The sequence below is a fragment of the Diplotaxodon limnothrissa genome, linkage group LG18 (assembly GCF_057381915.1).
Source record: "Diplotaxodon limnothrissa isolate DT_005_m linkage group LG18, D_limnothrissa_male_GT1.1, whole genome shotgun sequence".
Taxonomy (NCBI): Eukaryota; Metazoa; Chordata; class Actinopteri; order Cichliformes; family Cichlidae; genus Diplotaxodon; species Diplotaxodon limnothrissa.
The window spans coordinates 29,975,165-29,997,686 of record NC_140613.1 but is presented as its reverse complement, the minus strand read 5'-3'; the positions used below and the strand labels follow the sequence as shown (position 1 = coordinate 29,997,686).

At 42.5% G+C, this 22,522-nt stretch overlaps 1 protein-coding gene across 1 annotated transcript in view; it reads right to left on the bottom strand.

The window, feature by feature from the left end:
* Positions 1-22,522, bottom strand: part of zswim5 (zinc finger, SWIM-type containing 5) — a 74,063-nt gene that overhangs the window by 12,095 nt on the left and 39,446 nt on the right. Inside the window, exons 2-7 of the mRNA XM_085377866.1 lie at positions 6,783-6,970; positions 4,923-5,091; positions 3,383-3,531; positions 1,359-1,509; positions 387-563; positions 46-222 (exon numbers count right to left, since the gene is read on the bottom strand). Of these exons, the coding sequence (XP_085233992.1) occupies positions 46-222; positions 387-563; positions 1,359-1,509; positions 3,383-3,531; positions 4,923-5,091; positions 6,783-6,970 (1,011 nt within the window). The remainder of the gene's footprint in view (positions 1-45; positions 223-386; positions 564-1,358; positions 1,510-3,382; positions 3,532-4,922; positions 5,092-6,782; positions 6,971-22,522) is intronic.

The window sequence follows — 22,522 nt, the reverse complement described above, 5'->3', positions numbered from 1 at the left end:
GGTAAATACGGTTGCTTTTCCTGGACCTGAGTAATGAAACCCTACCTAGCCAGAGTGGCAGGCCCTGCGGGCTGAACAGCAGGCTCTCCCCTTCTCTTTGGTAGGACGGAGACATGTAGTAGTCGCTACTAATAATCCTCTGCAGGTGGCTGTCCTGCCAGTGGAGGTCGCAGGCCTCGACAGCCCGACTGAACACAGTCCTCCGCGGCCTGGACAGAGAGTCTGATGCGACACACACAAAAAGCATGGTTACTGGTAGAAACGAGGCGCGTGCAGTCTATATTGTTTAAGTTGTAGAATCTTTCTGCTAATTCAGATCAGTTCTTGCTTGCAATTGCAGTAAGCTCAGAATTTAATGTGTGCACATTTGTGGTTTTGGTGCTGACCCTGGGCGAGGTTGCTCTGCGGCAGAGCGTTGGTAATGTTGGGAAGTTCGCTGCCATAGTTGCCGTCCTCCAGTGGGCAGATGTCCATGTCCCCCCACTTCTTCAGCTGCTTCAACCAACCACTCTTCTCCTCGCTTTTACAGTGAGGATTTAGCACCACACACACCCACAATGCACCTGTGAACAGTAAGGGGATCAGATGTCAGACTCTTAATAACAGAAGCTTTTAAGAGGGGGGTGTATCCCTAATATGGTCACGTCTTTGAAACTATACTGACCAAATACTCAAATATTTTGTTTACCAGGTGCAGCCAATCAGAAGAAAGTAGGCTTAAGGTGATCTGCACTAAGACCGAGTGTAAATTACTTGATAAGCTAAGCAAGAAAATGAACACTGCATTAATGATTCAAAACTATCTGGGTGGTTGCTGTCCTGAAAAACTTTACCAGCTTTTTAAAAACCCAGCAGTTCTTCTTCTGCAACAATTCTCAAAAAAAAAAAAAAGAAAAAGAAAAAAAAATTAAGTAAATCTGTGCGTTTTAACTGGCAGGCTTTCACATATTAGAGAAAAATCAGGCAGCACACTCAGACTGTCTGTCTGTTATTCTTGTCTGCGTCTGTGTCACGATCTCCCCAGCTCACCCGGGAAGTGTTCTTATTGACCTCCTAAATACTGCGATTGATTGTGGAGAAGCTGAGCAGCCATATTGATCGGCAGCCTTTATCATTCACTCAGTGCAGGTGGAGAGAGAGGCCCGGGCATGAGGAGGAGCAGCTGACTGGATAACCTAATAGCTTACTGAGTAGATGGATGTTTACCTGACACAGTGACTAGAAATTTGTCAGAACAACAAAAGGAAGACTTCTTTAGGGCTGTGACTGCACCAACTACACAGCCGATCCCTTCTGATTTTTCCAAACTAAAACTGTCAGACATCGCACTCTCCCTGTGTGTGTGTAACTGTTCTTACCCAGCTCATCCCAAAGCTGCCTGCACTTGTCCGTCATGCCTGTGCCTTGTTGTCTCCATAGTGACAGTCGGGGGTCTGCCATGAATTGTTCCGTTATGAGCGTTAGCATTCGGGCACCGTTGGAGTCCCGCATTCGCAGCATCTCTCGCACCTGGAAAGAGCACGGGCTTGGTAACTGTGAGTAACACAATAGTCTGACTGAGCAGCATGTACCTCCTGCACCTTAGAATAATCACACAGGCTGAAGCAGAAGGTGGAGGCAAAGAAAAAGACAGAACACATCTCAAGTTCACATACTTGGCAATAGAGAAAAAGTTTGGACATTTTGTGCACATTTGCATTCTTACTGGAAAGTTGGGTATGAAAACCACTTACTACTTTCAGTTTAGAACATTAAACATAACATTGTTTTTACATTGTGTCGGGGTGGCTGTGGAGGCGGTAGAGCAGGTCACCTACTAATCAGAAGGTTGGTGGTTCGATCCCCGTCTGCTCCAGTCTGCATGCCAAATATCCTTGGGCAAGATACTAACCCCAAGTTGCTCTCTGATGCATCCATCGGAGTGTGAATGTGTGCGAATGTCGGATAGAAAGCACTTGCATATTAGAAGCACAGAAAAAAGTGCTTGTGTGAATAGGTGTGTATGTGTGAATGAGGCAAGTTGCATAAAGTGCTTTGAGTGCTCATTAGAGTAGAAAAGCACTATATAAGAATCAGTCCATTTACCATTTCAGATGACATCATATGCCCCCCCTCGAATTTGAAATTCGAACTAATACAAAAGACAGAACATGGCTTTTGGCGATTCATGATGCATGTATTCTACAAAACATTCTGAATACCAATTAAAACCAAATAAAAGAAACAGTTTGGCCCTGAAATTGAGAACTTGGCCTTATCAGAATGTGTTAAGTGGGCTTGTTTCAGTCAGGAAAGAGAAAGCATAGAAAACATCTGCACTGACTCATATTTAACCACAACTGGAAAGCTGTTCAGGCCTAATTGAGAAAATTAAGATACTGTCAAGCAGATATTAAAAGGTTATTCTCAGGAGTTGCAGGCACATAGATTTACTTGAATAGAACATTTTTACATACTTACAAACCACTAGAAACTAAATGCCAGATATCAGATTTCAGAGTGATGATGAAAATTAGTTCATGTCTTTGTTACTTTTAGGCTGGATTGTAATTCATTACTATCGTCAGGTTGTTTTACAAGCTCCCTGACAAGCCTTCACATGATCCCAGTGAGATTGCTGACAGGGACTAGAAAGAGAGAACGTTTTTCTCCCGTATTGGCTTATCTTCATTGGTTCCCTGTTAAATCAAATTTATTCTTAGAGTGCAGGCTTAGTTATGGTTCTTAGGATATTTAAAAGTAAAATCGGAGGCAGAGCCTACACCTTCAGTGAATCCAGCCCTCAGTTTGGATTCTGGAGACAGACACGGTCTTAAATTTTAAGTTCAGGCTTAAAACTTTCCATTTGATCAAACTTAGTGATGCCTGAACCCTTCCTTAGCTATGCTGCAATAGGCTTCCCAGAGTGTTTCTTCTTCACTCTGTGTTTACACACACACACATTCATTCATTTGTTCTTATATCTCTGGTCTCTTCCACAGTGTGTCCTTTGTCCTGACTCCATCCCCCCACCCCCTAACTGGTCAAGGCAGATGGCTGCCCCTCCCTGAATGGAGTTTTTCCTTCCCACTGTTGCTAAATGCTTTCTCATAGGAGTTGTTGGGGTTTTCTCTGGTGACACATTTCAAAATTGAATTAACTGCCGCACACTTTTTATTTTTAGCGATTGCCCACATTTAAGTAGGTGTGGATAAATTGCTGTCAAATTCTCTGCTATGTTCACCATCTTCTAGCCAGCTGTTATGGTAGCAGTGGGCAGATTTCCACTATGTTTGCAGAGAAACGTATTATTCATGTAGTTATTTTCCTGCTTAGATTTGCCAAAACAGAGGAAACAAATAAATGTTCAAACGATGCAGAGGAAGGGAGCAGTGACACCAACCTTAGCGAACATGGAGTTGAGCTGTTTCCCAGAACCGTAGTAACCTCCCTGCGACAGAAACTGCTTGACTTGCTCCCTGACTTGATCTTCATCCAGATGCCAGCAGTTATCATCATCAATGCTGGCGCCTGCAGTTGGGTCCGGGGCACCTGAGAGCGCACAGACACACAACACACACAAATAAATGACAGGGCCAGTGAATCCTACAGTGGCTGCAATACATGCACACAGCAACAATACAAAAAGAGAGCACATGGATTCTAACAAAAGCCCTGAATTCATATGAAAACTTCATTCCTTCCTGTCCTCAATCCACACCCCGGGATGAAAAAGATAAACAGACAGTGACCATGGGAAAGGGAGTTTACTTAAAGACAGCCTCAGCTGCAACAACACCATTTTCTTAGGTCAGTACAAACACACTACATCTCAAATGTAATCCCTCAGTGCTGAAGGATAGTTGGAAATTTTTATCCTGAAATAAAGTTGAATTCTCTGAATCTTGGCACTGATCCTCTGCTCTCAAGCCTCTTTGTTTAACATTTAACTTGCAGCGCCCCTACACGACACCTAAGAAATGCTGCTTGTGTTTGCTTTTCCCCCCCGAGTGCATGATTAATCAAACTTTATTTTTATTCTGTGTGTGTCTGACTGATACCACAGGGAAATGGAGATATGCACCAAATTGGGGGGGGGGCTTTGATCTAGCAGGAAGTGAGCTGAGGAAAGCCCAGAGATGCATTTCCAACTGACTGGAAGAACACCGCGGCAAACAGCAACATTCCTCCATCAAAGCCAGACTCACGCCTGGGATCAACTGAACTTCAACCCCCATGATCCCCCTTGTCAAACACAGGAAGCACAGCGCGGGGCTTCCTGGACGAGGGAGCTGGAGTGTGTCAACATTTAGTGGGCAGGATGAAATAGAGAAGGAGATAAAGAGGTTTGTTTGGCGAAAGGATGTGTAGAGTTTGTCGTTTCCCCGACGCGGAGCTGTTCTGGCTCTCCTAGTTTTTAATCTCCCTCTACTTTCTCCGGCCCTTTCATGTTTCCTTCTCCTTTCCGTCTCCTCTCTTCCATTTCCCAGAGTGCCATCGCTTCTGTCTCCTCCTCTCAATGTCCCTTTCCTCTTCACACATCTCTCCCTACGCTTTCTCCTGCATCCATTTCATCATTCGAGTCCCTTTTTCTGGGCTTCCTTCAACCTACCCCTGCCAGTGGGAGGAGGTAGCGACTGGAGAGTGAGAACAGAGAAATCAAACGAGCCATTTGAAGCCTGCCTTGCTGCTTCGCCGGAGTAATCAGGGGCTCTGACGTATGACAGCCTGTAGGCTGGCGTGCAGCATGTTTCAAGTTGCGAGGCTTTTAAGTGTGGCCTGTTGCTGTGAAGATATCGCTGCAGAGGGATGGGCAGCACCTCCACAGAGCAAGAACTTTTTAAGAATTAAGGAAAGAGCTGTAACTTTCCGAATTACTGTCAGGAATTTACGGCAACCTTGAAAACCTGGCGTGGAATGTGGTTTGTGGTTTGTGCTCTCACCATGGACCTGGTTGATCTCAGAGTTGGAAGAGAGAATCTCATCGGCCAGTTTCTGAGCAGTGGGCAGCACCTCGGTGTGGTGGGCTGTGATCAGATACTGCACCAGCTTCTGTAGTTGATCTCTGTTCATCTGGAACAAAGTCTCTGAGATAGGCAGCCGTAGCTTCACCTGCAACAAACACAAGTGGGTGTCCAGTGTGTCAACTGCATGTTATTACTGTAAAGTTTTCTAAACGCAAAGTCCCAGGTGGAAACATAATTTGGTCTTTGAGCTCATGAGACATGATTTATGTACCTTAAAATACAGTTATCCAGTTGTACTATGAATGTTCAGGGCAGTTTTTAATAAACTTAATTTGGTCCGTAGAACATATTAAAAAAGATGGATGAAGTGTTCTGAAACCTCGGGATGAGTGTTTTAAAACCACATGTGACGAAAGAGGAGCAGGTCCGACTATGACACTTTGTTGGACTAAATGTTTTATTCAATATATAATCAAATTCAGTGATTGAAGCCATAAACTTACTAGGAAAGTGTTTAAAGAGATCACGTTTCTGAGGCGTTTGCACCCATTAAAAAAAGAATACAGGTTTAAGATATTTCGGCACTGGCTTCACTTTTCAGACCTGGAAACTCTGTCCATCTTTTGCTCCGTCTATGATCTGGACACAAAGGTACGTAGAGCCACGTTGTATTAACTGTGGTGGATGTCTTCTTGGATTTCTCAGTTATTTGCACAATGTCACAGTGATGGATGCTCGTGTTAAGCTTGGAAAAAGTTTCAATTAATGTGTACAAATAATCCCGGTGAATCAAAAGCTTATCAGAAAGTTTATTTTTCCAACTCTTGGCTCTGTATGATGTCAGAGAGAGAGTGGAATCCCTAATATGGTCATCACAGGCACATAAGCTCAGGCTGTGAGCAATGCAACTCTACACAGCTGCTGCTTAAACCTTGTGTTTTTGTAGGGGAGCCAATCGGAACAAAGCTAGCCTAAAAGTATAATCGATACATTTTGACTGGTGAATGATGCAAAGCTACCCAAGTAGAGTCCAAATTTAAGAGCACAGAGCTGAAAATGTGCATAGAGCCACTTTGATTCTGTCATGATACGTTGTGTGGCAGGCAGGGGAAGGACCCAAGATGCAGATTCGCAGACACGGGGATAAACTCAAAAACACAGCTTTATTGCTGGCCACGGGAGGCAATACAAATAAACTAAAACTGGGAAAACTAAAGCATGAACTGTACAAGGGAACCGAACCACGGGGAGAATTACACACAACATGAGGGAGGACGCGACGCCGAACAGAGGGAGACTCAGACAGAAATACACAGAGGGTAAACGAGGAAAGTGGGCACACACGGGGAACACAGGTGACACTGATAATCATAACGAGACAGGGCGGGGTGAACTGAACATGACATGTACAGGCACAGAGGTTCAGACAGGAGGAGAGAGAGCACGGGGAAACACAGACGTAACGGGCTGGGGAAACATGAAACAACCACAAAGGGAGACGAGGGCTCATAAATACATAGAGGGCACACAGGGGGGAGAGAGCCATGAAGGGAAAACACTTAGGGAACAACACAACAGGGCAACTCAGAAAACATGGCCTAAATAAGGAACAAAATACAAAAATACATGAAAACTAAGAATACTGGGCCCACATGGCCCAGGACCATGACAGATTCATGGCACTACAGCCTCTACTGTGTTTTGAGTGATGTAACCAGCACTGATAAACATAAGAGAAACCATCACTGATCGTAGCACTAACGGAATGTGTTGCATATTTTGGTTAAGGAATGTTAACCCAATGGAAAGGAAGCATCACAAAGCTGTGGTTATTACCTGTTCGGGCTTGCGAATCCGATATAGTGAGAGCGCCACGACATGCGCGCAGTAGAATATGTCTCGGTTCCCACAGCCACAGGTGACAGAGGTGATCTTGCACCGGTCGAAGCTGATGGCTACCTTGTGGGTGACCTCCGGCTCAGACGATGTGGCGGGTTCGGTCACTGTGCCGCTGAGGTGAAATCCTGCAGGGACACAAAGGAGGGACGATAGAGATGGGTGAGCTTTAAATGGTCTTACAAAAGTATGATAAAATGCAATCAGACATTTTTTTTTTGAGTAATTCAACTTCATTGCAACTTTTACACAGTTTAATTTGTTTAAGTTTTATGTTAAAACATAAAGATGTAGAAGGAAAAAAAAAGGCAGGAGAAACTGTGGTAACCTGAGCCTCTACAAACACACAGAGTGAAGACTGAGTACAAAACACACATCTTCATCAGGCTTCAACAGGACACTGAGCCATCTGATACTCAGGGTCTCTCTGTCCAAGGCTCAGTGCATCTGTGTGTGCGTGTGTAGTAGGAAGGTTGCTAGGGTGGGATCGTTTCCTGGCCCCACATACACACCCAGACCTACACCCACAGGATAGCAAGGCAGTTGGCAAAATAAATGTCCACTTTGCATGGTTAATCTTTAGCCCTGACACACCAGGCCGACCATTTAGTGCTGGCCTTTGTTGTCGGCTGTCTGCAGATGAGCATTTCCTGTACTTTTTAAAAGGCATTTCAGGACTCGATGTAACCATTTGGCCAATTTCACAAACAAGTTCCAAACCTGCACTTAATTGAGTAGCATGAGGCTAAAAACAACTGTACAAGCAATAAATGACATCACTGTAACCACTCATGAGATTTTATTGATTAACCCCATGTGACACCCAGAGTCTAGATATAAATGAAAGCAAGAGCAAGTCCAGGCTCCATCTTTGGTCCTCTTCTGTTTCATATTTCAATGCTTAAAAAAGTCTTTTAAATACAACATAGCTGTTGCAAACATATCCAAAGTCAGGAACTACAACCTGACTAATGTCAAGTGTTAGATTGAGATAAAGGTGGAGAAATTTGAGAGAAGAAAAGAGAATGGAGGAGGGGAAAGTATCTGTTCTGTCATGTCATTTCACTCTGACAGGTCAATTATTTATGAGGTAAAGAGTGTGTGCAGGTGTTTGTGTGTGTGCATGCACTTTGTCACAAACCATAGCCTACCGCTTCTTTTACACATAGAAGTTCAAAAGGCAGAGACAAAAAAACAAAACATAAAGGGGATGCCAAACAACCTAAGTGCAAAACAATAGTATGGCTATTTTAGTCATGGTGGTTTATGTGCAAGGTACATAACTAAAACTCTGACACACCAACAAACATCAGTGCAAACACAAGGAAACACACACACACTTAATTCTGGGGTGTGGGCCAGCATGGTGGAGTGGCCTAATAAGCTTGTTTTAAGCCATCCCCTGGCAAAAATCCCACAATAGGCTTTTCCAAACCAAATGCTGTGAGCACAAACACAAGGTAGCTCACAGACACACACACACGCAAACACAGCCAGAGCCAATCAACTGTAAACTGCTTTCACCAGACAAAGGAAGATAAGGAGCTACGAGAGAGCGAGTGAAGAGAGTGACGACGACACTGACAGCGCGTATCGTCTCGCCAACCAACTCACAAAACCGTCTGAACCAAAATGAAACTGGTCAACTCACCACATCCTCCAAATGTACAAGCTAACAGCCTTCTCTTTACGCCGAAATCTCAATCCACAGCCAAGCTGCTGACAAAGGACTACACATGTTAAATGCAGACACAAAGCCACAACACTTAATACTGCAATCCTCCAATGTTCAGAGGCCTTGAAACAAAAAAACGATGTAATCCTGTGCTGCCCTGCAGGTTCTATTTAAATGTACATTCCAGGTAGATTACCTCAGAGTATGAAAAGTGTATAAGTGTACCAGTTACACTCAAAACTGTCAGAAAGAAAAAAGGCTGATGTTTCTGTCCATCTTTACTTGTCCTAAGTGCGTTTGCCGTCTTAATCATTTTCTTGAGCGGCCTATTTCCTGGTGTCTACTGTTACTGGACTGTATTTTCTCCTTTCAAGACTTGATCAGACTCTATATAACACGACTGCTTAGTCATTCCTGTTATATTTATTTGAAACTGTGATAAATTCTCTGGACAAGTCCACATGGTGTGGGAAACAAAACAAAAGTGCAGGCATATGCACAGACCCCATACTCACTGATGACGGACCAGAGGACACAAACTACTAGTACTTACATCAGAGGTGTCTCTATGACAGATGGTCACGGTCATGTCGGAATAGGTTCAAACTTCATATTTTTGCCTTTGCCATCTTGCACTTTTATAAGCAGATGTGCCAAATGCGGGGTGGATCTGATTGAGAAACTGAAGGAAAAATTACAAGATGCCGAGCAGGCAGTTGACAGTCGCACTCCGCTCTATTTGACTTCAATAGGGCCTGTAAGTTACTAAATTAACAGCCTGCTGCACTCAATGAGACTTTGAAATGTCATTACTGACAGCCATTAGGAATAATGCAGGTTTGAAGCATTTCTGCATTGGCTTCACCTTTCAGACGCAGAACCTACATCCATCTTTGATATACAGTCCACGGTAGCAACACACTCGTGCCAAAGTAGCCCCCTGCGGTATGTGCAGTGCAGATCTACTTTCAATCTACATGTGGCCAAACCACTTGAACTACCCACATGCATATACCAACACACCCAGCAACCACCGAAGCCACGCTGATTAATCTGACACAGTGCCCTGGATGGCTACAAACTAGGGCTGCTCGATTATGGCAAAAATGATAATCACGATTATTTTCACTGAAATTGAGATCTCGATTATTTGACGATATTTATTTAACCCTTTAAGACCTACTATAGAACCAAGTCCGCCAGAGCTTATATTATTTTTTTACATGTTGTAGTGCCATTTATGGGAGCATTTCAAGTTGCTATACAACTGTTATAGCCCATATTTTAATAATATGTATGCATTAAGTCCATAGTAACTACATTAATTGCAAAAAAGTGCAATAAACTACAAAAAAAAATTGAAAATCGTTTTTGTTTGTTTTTTTGCATATATTTCTACTTGGAGAAATTTAAGAGGTTTATCCCTCAAAACTTTAAATACAAAAAAGTTGCAAAAAATAGTTTACAACAACAGGAAACTTATTTTGAGTGTGTTCATAGTTTTATTTTGGAGATACACCAATTTTTATATACTGCAGGAAAAACGAAAAAACAATCCTATGATGCAAATTTGCAAAGAAAACAGCAGGTGCATCAAAATAAACTATTTCCAGCAGTGCAATTCGAGTTCTAAGCATCCCAGAAACTATTCAGAAAAGTCAAACATGACCAGTAAAGGCCTTTAAGGCCTACAAGTAAAAAAACTACATTTCCGCGAAAATGACGTCACTTCCGGTTTCGGCCAGGAAATGGCGGACATGTGATAGTTCGCGCTGACGCCTGTTTCACTGTGGGAAGTGTTACGAACAGCTGATCGGATCAGCGAAGCATGTTTCTGGAATATTATGTTTTTGTTCCTGCAAGCGCTTTTTATGCAATTTTTGCAAAGCTTTATGTGGAAGGAAACCGTGACCGAAGACAAGCTGATGGCATAAGATGTAAGTACAACTCCTCCGGTTTCATATGCAAAACAAATTATTGCGCTAGCTTACATGGTCCAGGTTCTACAGGGATTTAAAAATAGTTACACAAAACGGAGCGTGCTGCTCTGACGGCTTTAAAGGGTTAACAATGACTTTAAAAAATAATATAAAATAGTGTGCAACACCACTGAAGTTTTTTTTTTTTTTTTACCTCTCTTTTCAACCAACAGCAGTCACTCTCCTCTCCAAATAACTTCTGCTTAGCTTTCCGAGCTTCCCTCGGGTCCTCTTAATCAGCGGTCTCCAACCTTTTTTGCGCCACGGACCGGTTTATGCCCGACAATATTTTCACGGACCGGCCTTTAAGGTGTCGCGGATAAACGAGGGAGGGGCTAATAATCGGCTCAGTCATTTTTAATGATCGTTGAAAGCCCAGATCGTAATCGTGATTAAAATTCGATTAATTGAGCAGCCCTACTACAAACCATTCAGCCCGCTTACTGCCTACTGACCAGTCTTAATATTGTCCACTGACCAACACAGTGACTGATCTAAAAACTCTACATGACTGACCAAACTGTCCGCCGAGCCAAACGGGCCATCTGACGATGATAGGAAGGACAAGTGACACACTGAGAACAGAGGGAAGAGCGAGGCTGATGCATCTGTCAGTGATAGACATGGAGAGTCCTCCAAACTGTTGAAATTTCTCCCTCCCGCTGAGTCCGTCTGTCCAACCAATCTTGGTGTCTTGCAGCGCAGTAATATTGTAAATGTCAGAAACGGCTTGCTATTCCTCCCCTCCGTCTCTATAATGGACATACCTGTAAAATCAATTTGCACTAATCATAGCTTAGTGTCAGGGAATCCAAATTTGATCTTCCAGCGCTGAAATCATTGCAGCGGAGCGCCAAAGACCAGGCAAAAATCAGGGGAGCGCATTTCTTAAAAGCATTGGGGGGACATTTAGAGAGCCATCTTCCCCTCTGAGCTGTCTAAACAATGCCTTGTCAGTCATCACTGACTATTGCACTTGTCTCTAAAAACTCTACTCTTAGCATTTCAGATGAGGAGAGAAGTTTTGATGGCATGTGAGATTTGGTCTTTCCAAATCCGGGAGTGCCGCTCACTCCCCCGCCTTATTCTTTCTACGTCTGTCAGGTTAAAGCCTATTGTTACTCAGCCCTCTGGGATGATTGTGATGGTGACACTGCTGCTCTTTTCACTTTCAATCAAGTCTGAAATGGCTGACAAACAGGTCACAGTCTGTCTATCTGCCTCTTTATCTTTTGACAGTTTCTCTCATCATTGTTAGGTTTAATTACCTGGCTAAGTTAGATACTTCTGGGGCAGTCGCACCTTGCTACGGCCATCGCAACAAAGTAGGTAAAACTCACGAGAGATTTTAACACTCTTGTGATTGGTGGATTGAATAAAGGAAAAGAATAAATCCCTAGCAGTCCTTCAGCAAATTAGAGCTCCTTAAGAAGTAATTGCTTCTAGTCAAGAGTCGAAAAATTAAACATGATAGTGTATAATAGCCAGGCAAATTTTAACTCAGTTTTTCTGAGTTTCCATGGCTCATGTTGATCTAAGCCTTTTATTTAAAGTATAAATGTGATCTGGGCAAAAAGACCACAGCAGTAAACTGGGAAATCATTTTCCAAACATGTCATCACCATGAGGTTTAAGTACCCCTAACCCTAAGCTATTAAAATATGTGATTCCTGATTTCTCCCAGTCTTGGCAACAGGATTGAAATGAAAACAGTGCGAGTGACTCAAACCTTACATTAACCTGATATTTTGGCTTACAATTTCATGAAAGCAAAAGCTACATGTTCTGAATTTCCATGTATTTCTTCTTCAGTTGGAAACACCAAAGCTACATCTCAGCTGTAAATACCTCAGAAATCTTTCGCCCTAACTACACGTCAGGTTGACGCAGCCTGCAGCTACTTTGTGGCTGGCCTGTTCAGCACTGTCCAGGGCATGTCGGGATACTTTTTTTCGATGCAGTTTTTCAGTACATCAGTGAGAGAATAACAATCATCATCTCAGCATAAGGAAAAATATTAAACAATATGGGGACTCATGTGTCAAGGAGATCGCTGAAATTATCGAAATGAATGATAATATATTTTTAGCCCTGAAAAAGTGACCACAGCGTAGAGCGGAGATCCTGGAGGGGAAAAGTCCCAGCTGGCTGGTACTGCATATAAAACACTGGGACAAAACCACACTTTAATTAACAGATAACACACCCGCTCGTGCATAAATGTGGGCAACGATGTCGGCCACTTCAGTAGGTTATGTCGTCAGCTCTACAAAGATTCCCTGCAGAAATCTAAATCAGGCTGCAGAGTTGGGGTCATCGCTGATGATGACGACTCAGACCTCGGAGGGTGAAGTATTGCTTGGTGTACCCATTTTTACCCCAGTTGCTTTCACATATAGAATCCTTTGTGTGTGACACTGAGGGTGTCTTCAGCAGATGGGCATGCAACGATACTTGGTACAAAGACGCTCCATCACACCGTCTGCAAGAACACACAAACACACGTAAACACGGTGAACAAAGCAACCTTTTCAGAGCCTGTCTGCTTTTGTTCTTAATGCCACACTGAGCAGAAAGATGAAACGGTGCAAACTACTCAGTGATATTCACAGAAGATATTGCTAATCTCTCTCACACTCGCGTGCGCGCACACACACACTTCATGCATGCTAGTTGTGAGCCTGGATCAGCAAAACAGATGAATTTCTAACAAGGTGAATCAGGAGTGTGATGTGTGTAAACTGGGAATGTTGCCAACTACAACGATCTGGCTGAATCCTCAGGGGGAAGAAGAAGAGGAAAAAAAACACCTCTGTGGATGTATATATGTGTGCGTGCCTGTTCTAATGTAGGTAGGCGCACTTGCCCCAAAACCCCACAGACACACACTCTACTACTGACATCTTTCATGCTTGAAAAAAAAAAGAAGAAGAAAAAGGAAAAAAAAAAAGTGTGTCTTGTGTGGCATTTGTGGTTATTAACACTTTGATTGCGGGCTGTGCTCGTCTAGAAGGGAGAGATGAAATATGATGAACTTAATATGAACTTAATTTGGATTACACACAATTCCATCACCATGTACAGCATGTGTGTAAGACTTCAGAATTCATAGTGTTGGTTTGTTTATAGTGTGTATGCAGAGTTTTAAAATGATTGCTGCGTAAGAAAAATAAAGCGTGAAGAGACTGGAGGGACCTCCATTGTACATCTTTCCATTATACTTGGAGACACCCTGTAGCTATTTATATATTATATGTATATATTTTACACACACACACGCACACACACACCACTGCGCCTTGCCTCCCTGTTATACACCATCTGTCACTTGATGACAACCCCACCCACAGAAACAAATCAGCCAATCAGGAGGCCAAGAGCTCCCTATGCTAGGCCATTAACCCTTAATCAGCTGGGTTTATGGAGCTGTGAGCCGAGCCAACGCATGCATGTACGCTCACACACAAGCACACTCTAGCCGTATTCAACCAAAAGCCTCGATTTAGATAGATGGGGAAAAAACCCCGCCCACCCCTCCCACCGCACTTTAAAGCTGTGGAGGAGACCATCCTTGATTCCATTCATCTTCTTTCCCCCAAAGCACTGTGCCGACACTACAAACACTTTAACAAATTTGGGGGGGTGGGGTGCAGTAATCCTGTGTGGGCGTCAAAATGAAGGCGCAGCATTTGGCAGAGTGATATTGATGGGTGGCTAATTAAAGGGACCCCCCCCCCCCAAAAAAAAAACAAACAAAAAAACAACAACCCTTAGATGCCCTCGACTCCATATACTAACCACCACCACCATATCAAACAGCATGTCTCTGTGTGACTTGGTGAACAGACTCGTCTCGGACAGGAACAAGCAACGGTGGTCCTCGTACAGGAGCCTGCAGAAGGTGGAGAAATGTTTGTCATTCACGCTTACTCCGAGCTGTCGGAGGCTGCTGCAGAGCAAAAACACAGACTACCACTGGCAACAGCGATGCAAAAGAGCAGAGCTTCCACAGGAAGCGGTACTTACAGAAAAAAAATAAAAACATTTACAGGAAAACTGGAAAGTAAATGTTCAAAGGCTCAGATATGGACGGCACCCTGCCACATTTGACCACCATTTATCACTAAAGCGCTTTTAACATAACTGCCTTGCGACAACATGCCATTTCATACAAGCATGAAGAAGCATGGATTAAAAGTTAGATAAAACATCCAGTAGTGTCAGAATTTAAAAACAGATAATTTTTAGAGCTTGAGCTTGCATTTCTAGTCTGTTCTTGTACCGATTACTGCTGATGAGCATCAGCTTGGTTTAGTTAAGTAACCATCTTAACTATTGTTTTTTTTTTTCCTTTTTTCTCTGCCACCCACAAACTCCTCGTCTCTTCATGCCAACTGTCCTGTGCTGTCATTTCTCACTCTGCTTTCCAGTCACGGCTGCTATTTGCAACTTTTATCAGGAAACTGCATGTCAGCAGAAGTATGCTCTGGAGAAGAAGAAAAAAAATGCATGTTGGTGCCACCTTTCACCCCCTGTGCCATCTTACTTCCCCTTTTCCTAAAGTAGCCAGGATTCGTCCTCCTCCACCAGACAACACATCCCTCTCAGCCTGTGGCCCTCCCCATTTCCCATCTGTTCTGACAGCTCCAAGGTTAACACAGCTCCCCCCTCCTGCTCGTGCGCGCGCGCACACACACACACACACACACACACACGAAGATCTTTTCAACCTGCCATCTATCTTTGCACAACACGCACAACACACACACACACACACACACACACACACACACACACACACACAGTGAGTACACGATCTTCCCCTCTGCCTATCAAACCATCCATCCATCATTCACGCATGCATCCTTCCATCCCTCCCTCTTGCAGTGTTTGCTGATGTGATAACAGCTGATTGATTCATTTGTGATTTCCCAGCAGCTCTGTCCCAAACGCACACACGCACACACAGACACAAGCGTGCACACGCACAAACACGCACGAACCGCCGGGACTCATTTGTCATGATTACATTGAATTGATTCCCTGATTTGCTCCATTCTGTTGCAACTTGTGGGGGGAAGAGAGAAAGAGGAAGAAAGAGAAAGAAGTGGGAGAGAAAGGTTTAATCAAGTCCTTTTCAGCTGATGTGTCACTGTGAAAACAAACAAAAAAAAAAAAAACAGAAAAAAAAACTGCAGATCTGACAGAACAGATGAGGGTGGAAATCAGCTGACGAGTCCTCAACCCGACTGAGCATAGGGCAACAAAGACAGACGGAGGAAAAAAAATTGAGGAAGAGAAGAAATTCAGGGGGAGGAGAGGTAGCACTTGGATTGCTCCGAAGGGACGAGCATGTTCTGCAAAATACTTGCCGAAAAGAGATAAGGACAGACAAAGACCGGTCACAACCATCAGAATGAGCAAGAACACATAAGGCAGAGCTTGCGCGTGCTATTTTAGAGCCATCTTGACTGAGATAAAAGCTTGTGTGGATGGATGGCTGACATCCTTTGCTTGACGTGCGTGAAATTCAATCAAGGACTCGATTTGTCTACTTTGAAAGCAAGCTGAAGCGGTCCATTTCAAGACTCTAACACATTCCGCTTTTTAATGGAGAGTCATTTGGTTGATTCATAGCATTGTGAGCGACACTAGAATGAAGGTTACTTGGCGAGGAGAAATGCTATAAATGGTGCTTTCAGCTTTTCAGGAGGATACAGGACCAGAAACCTGAGAGCAGAAATGCACACATGTACACACACGCACACACAACCATTGTGGGGAAGACAAAGCTGAAGCTGTGTGGAGGTGAAGCAGAGTTAAAGGGCTTTAGTACAATGTCATACACTGCAGCATTCCCAGTTCACTCAAGGCTACATTAACGATAAGGAGGGCACATTTTTTTTGTTGTGGCCTGTTGTTTGCACTGTTTCAGCATAGAGGCATTACTGTGCCGTGGCCTTGTCTTACAAAGGGCAGAGCAAAAGCAATTTATCACGCTGCAAACACTTAGAGAGTCAAGTCACTTGCTTGCATGTGGTGAAGCCTACAAATCTGGGTTAGAAGAAGCAACAGATCCTTCAAGTCCTGTAAGTTGGGAGGTGGGGCCTGCACCTCCCAACTCAGGATCGGACTCGTTTGTTCAGCATATCCCACAGATGCCTGATTGGATTGAGACTTGGGGAATTCGGAGGTCAAGTCAGCACCTCAAACTCATTGTTGTGCTTCTCAAACCATTGTTGAACCATTTCTGCTTTGTGGCAGGCGCATTACCCTGCTGAAAGAGGCCACAGCCATCAGGGAGTACCATTTCCATGAAAGGGTGTACATGGTCTGGAACAATGCTTAGGTAGCTGGTATATCTGTTCCTTCTTTGGACCACTTTTGATAGACACTGACCACTGCAGACCGGGAGCACCCCGCAAGTGCAGCGGTTTTGGAGATGCTCTGACCAAGTCGTCTTACCCTTACAATATGTCTTCTTGTCAAACTCGCTCAAATCCTTACACTTATCGTGCATTTTCCTGCTTCTAACATCAACTTTGATAACAAAATGTTCATTTGCTCCCTAATACATCCCACCCACTAACAGGTACCATAATGACGTGGTCTTAATACTATGACTGATCAATGTGCATGCACCGAGAAGAGCTACAGACTCCGTAGAGGGACTAACCTGCAACACGAGGCATCGGCGTTGTAAGGATGCAAAGCAAATTTTCCCCTTACACAAGGGTCCCACAGCACACTGGGCGTCATCTCATGTCAGACTTGCGTTGATTCCCACAGAAACTAAAGCACCCAAGTGTCACATCAGCCACTCAGAACTGAATATGTAAATGAGCTGCTCAGTGCAATCTAAAGTGGAGACGTGCCTAAAGGGTACAAAAAAAAATCTGTCAAACAGCCTCCTTCGTATCTGTTCTGCTAGTAGCCACTTCCTGTGAAACCCATTGTACAGAAATTCAATTAATTCCACTTGCTTCTAACACACACACACACACACACACACACACACACACTCCCCCACCATTTGACCTTAGAACTGAAGAAGCTTCTCGGATGAGAGGTGAAACGTCTTCAAGCAACTTAAAGAAGTCCAGGAAGTCTTTGCAAGCTCCTTTGACTACAATGACCTGGATGACTGAGAACCACAGACATAACTACAACGGTCTGCTCCCTTTTCTACTTGCTTTTCAAAACAAAGCCATGCACAATGGGACACACACACACACACACACACACACACACACACGTTAACTGTTACTGCACTGGATTCACCCTTTAGTTACCATTGACGTATACACATTCTGTATATACTCGTGTACACATGTAGCACAGGTATGTTGGACTTATGATTTGGATTACATATACGGGCTACAGGCGTATGGTCAACCTTTGCCTGTAGCAAAATTTGTGAATACTCGTGTCATACTTTTAAGTAAATTCATAAAAATGTGTGCATCTACGTAAGCTACGCACGTAGTATTAATGCACACGCGTGCACATTTAAACAAGCACGGGTTTCCTGCTCGTGTTTACGTATGCAGAGGCCGTTCTATGCGTCTCTCCCTCTGTTGCCCTTTTGTCTCTTCTTTCTCAGTCTCCCTGCGCACTTTGCCCTTTTCCTAAACCTGCTGTGGCCTTAGCCACGGTTTTTGTTTATTATGGCGGCATGCAAAGCAAAGGAACAACCATCTGCCATATGCATGCAGCGGCTGTCTTAGGAACAACAAGGGCTGGCATCACAATGCCTCTTTAGCGTGTGTGTGTGTGTGTGTGTGTGTGTGTGTGTGTGTGTGTGTGTGTGTGTGTATTTGTTCTTCATGCACAGTCTGCAGGGCAAGATAAGTATGCATTTAAGAGGCTTATATTTCATTTCAGGAACTGAAGGAGACAAAATGGCTCCATTCTGAGTTGGCGAACACAACACAAGGAACGGTGGGGTGGCAAAAGAAAAAAAAACAGAAAGGGAAAGAAAAAGCTTGCTGTGATGCCGTTTGTGTATGCACACACAGAAGGAACAGAGGCACAAAGCCGAGCATTTGTAGCTAGCGCACAAACACAATTGAGCACAAAGCGGAACATTTCAAATACAAATCCAGCTTTATTAATCTGTGCGTTTTGTTTACTGTACGGTTAAAAAGCCAAAAGTGTGACGGGAGCTGCCAGATCGGCGTGTGAAGGCTGAGCAAAAGTAACTTTTAGAAGTGGTGAGTGTTGACCCAGGCTTGTCAAACACATGTCACGCTCTCATGGTGCTTCTGAAGCAAAGTGTGCTGGATACACAAGTGCACAAAATTAGCAAAAAAAAAAACCCAAAAGCAAAAACTAAACACACACAGTATGAATACTTAAATACGTTTTTGATGCTTTGCATAGTACAGTACAGCACGTCAACAATTCAGGGCAAACGCTGCTGTGTTTCAGCTTTAATTCTGACAAAAACGGTGCAAAATTGCTCCGACTTTGAAGCCAGTCGTGTCAGATAATTTTAGATGTTAAGATTCAAAAAATCTGAATTTGGATCTGAGCAAGCCAAGGGGAAACTAGAAAAATTTGCATTTCCTGCAAAAATGCAGTGTGGATGCTTTAAAGCTGAAGCTGTATGCAAAAAGTAGCTGAAAAAGCTGAAAAGTTGCAGAAATTGTAAAAACTTTGCAGAAGCAAAGGAACTTTGCTAAAATGGAATAACTTAGCAGAACTGCAATATCTTAGAGGAAACATAATACTTGGCAGAAATACAATAGCATAGCAGAACTTAGCGGAAATATTGTAACTTACCAGAAACATAACTTCTCAAAAATACAAGAATTTAGGAGAAATAGTATAAGATAACAGAAAGAATATATTTAGACAAAAATACTTAAGCATTACAGAAACACTATGATTTAGAAAAATAGTACAACATAGCAGAAATACTGTGATTTACCAGAGACACTGTGATGAACTATGAATATTGTAATTTTAAATTAAGACTATGTTTTAGCACAAATATTATAATTTGGCAGAAATACTATGATACAGCACAAATACTCTGGTTTAGCACAAATATTATAACATAGCAGAAATACAATTATATAGCAGAAATGCTATATTTAGAAAGAAAAATATAATATAGTAGAAATAGTATGATTGAGCAGAAATACTACAATATAGCATAATAACAATGATTTAGCAGAAATACTATGATTGAGCAGAAGTACTAAGATGTAGTAAAAGTACTTTGATTTAACAGAAATACAATTATGGAGGAGTAATACTTTAAAATGGGAGAAATATTGATACACACACACACATACACAGAGCCTAAAGGTAAGAGTATTTGTGCCATGGAGTGTTAAGAATGTGAGGTCCATATTAGAAAAGCTGGTAAAATCATAAAAGTTTGCAGAATTGTAATAAATGATGAATATGAATTACTGGTCTGTGACAGTGTATTAATTTGTAGGGAAAAAAACATGTTGACCAAGGTGGAATCGAACCCACGATCTTTGGCTTGCAGACCCGTGTCATTACCAACTGCGCCACTGGGAAAGAGAGGAGCCGTTTTGAAAAACAGGGTGATGAGCAGTCAGAATTAGATCCCGGTGAGAGGCGAAAAACGCCGTTTTTTGGAGTTACAAAACGTTGTGTAACTCAAAAACTAGGTGGACTAGAGGCATAATTCTTGTACTGGGTGAATCAGCGGACTTTGGTGTACTTTGACTGCGATTTTCATTGCTCTTTGTACAACCGTCGCTGAGATATGACGAGAGAGGAAACGGAAGACCTCAGACATGATTGGCTGGCTGGGAAGCCGTGCAGGCCCTGATATGTGATATGTGTCTGAGTCCGCACAGAGGATTGGCTGCCTGGCAGAAATATATAGAAATAGTATGATTAAGCATAAATACTACATTTAGCAGAAATACTATATTAAGCACAAATCCTATAAAATAGCAGAAATAGTATGATTTAGCACAATAGTAATAAGTTAAACAGAAAAATTGGAAAAGCAAAATGGACAGCTGAAGAAATGCTGAACATGCTGAGGGTCCCTCAAATATACTTGTTAAATGAAAAAAATCAGCAAAAAAATATATAACAGCCACACAATCAGAAATATGTACACATAAGGAAACACACATGCACAGAGAGACACACACACAAGATCCAATTCAGTCAACCAGTCTAAATATATTGAATTTGAATCTTAGAATGAGATCATCCCATTAAAAGGCCTTCTCTCTCTCTCTCTCTCTTTCTCTCTCTCTCTCTGTCTCTCACACACACACACACACACACACACACACACACACACACACACTGCTGAATTTGAATCCACCAATCAGAGAGCCTGTGCACTTTTTCCTGCCAAAACAGGTGCATCTATTTACACACGCAGCACAGAGAGACACAGGATTATCCGGTTGTTCAGTCTGACGTCACTAGCCGTGTCTGGGTCTAAACTCCGCTGCAGGTCCATATATCAAACGATCACTATGGCATTACTGTGAGTTGAAAAACTGTCTAAAGTCTTTCATCTTTAATAAAATGATCAGCGTTCTGCTCTACCAGGTGTAACAATTGAGTTTAACATCCAGGCATCCATGAAAACAGAATTTATGACATTTAACGGAGTTAGAAGTTAGCAGGGAGTTAGCTCGCTAGCTTCTATCTAAATACAATATAGCATGTCCTGACTGCGGGGTTTTGGAAACAAATTAAAACGTACAGCTCTGTTATCACTTCCAAGACAGAAAGCTAAACAGCAGTGACGTTTGTAGGGTTACTGAAGTTTGGCTAGCTGGTATATAATGATGTGCTACGTGACCGCTAGCGACACAGCTATGTTAGCATAATATAAACAAGCTAACTTTTTTTCCACTTGATAAAAGTTACCGTGAGTGTTCTCGGTGGTCAGGAACAAATGTAATTGCATGGCAGGATGCTGTAAAAGGACCAAACTTCAGCCAGGAGAACAACTGAGATAATCCATCCACAATACGAGGTTAGTCATTCATATACTGCTGCATGGGCTGGGCTGTAGTTACATCCTAAGGTTTTAAAAACTGAGCTTAAATAAATGATTAGCGGTAATAAAAGCCGAGGGAGGTCAACAGTGATCGCTGACTGTTTTAGGAGCTTTTTGAGATCAAATAGAAGAAAATACATAACATTAAACATGTTAACAACACAAATGCCATATTAAACGCAGACTACTTTAGACCCGGAAGTAGGATTCGTCGCGTCATCACTGAACAACCGGATTGCAGTCTATTTCTCATAATGACGACTCCCCTCAAACAAATGACCATAATTTCCTAACCGTAGGGGCTAGAGCGGTCATTCTTACACCGTTTTGTTCAGAAGAGATGGGGGAATCTTCAAGTGTTGACAATTTATCATTAAAATATGAATTTTTAGAGATATATGACATGGATGACTTGTTGACTTAGAAGCCACGAATTCCCCAATATGCAAATTTGAATGCCTCAGACCACATATATGATTGGCTGGCTGGGAAGCCGTGCAGGCCCTGATTTGTGGATTTGAATTCCTCAGCCCTCAGATATGATTGGCTGGCTTAGAAGCCATGAAGGCCCCAATATGCAAATTTGAATGCCTCAGGACACATATATGATTGGCTGGGAAGCCGTGCAGGCCCTGATTTGAAAATTTGAATGTCTCAGTCCTCACAGAGGATTGGCTGCCTGGGGACCTGGCAGAAATATATAGAAATACTATGATTAAGCATAAATACTACATTTAGTAGAAATACTATGTTTTAGCACAAATACTATAAAAAGCAGAAATACTATAATTTAGCAGAAATACTATATTAAGCACAAATCCTATAAAAAGCAGAAATAGTATGATTAAGCATAAACACTACATTTAGTAGAAATACTATGTTTTAGCACAAATACTATAAAAAGCAGAAATACTATAATTTAGCAGAAATACTATATTAAGCACAAATCCTATAAAAAGCAGAAATAGTATGATTAAGCATAAATACTACATTTAGTAGAAATACTATG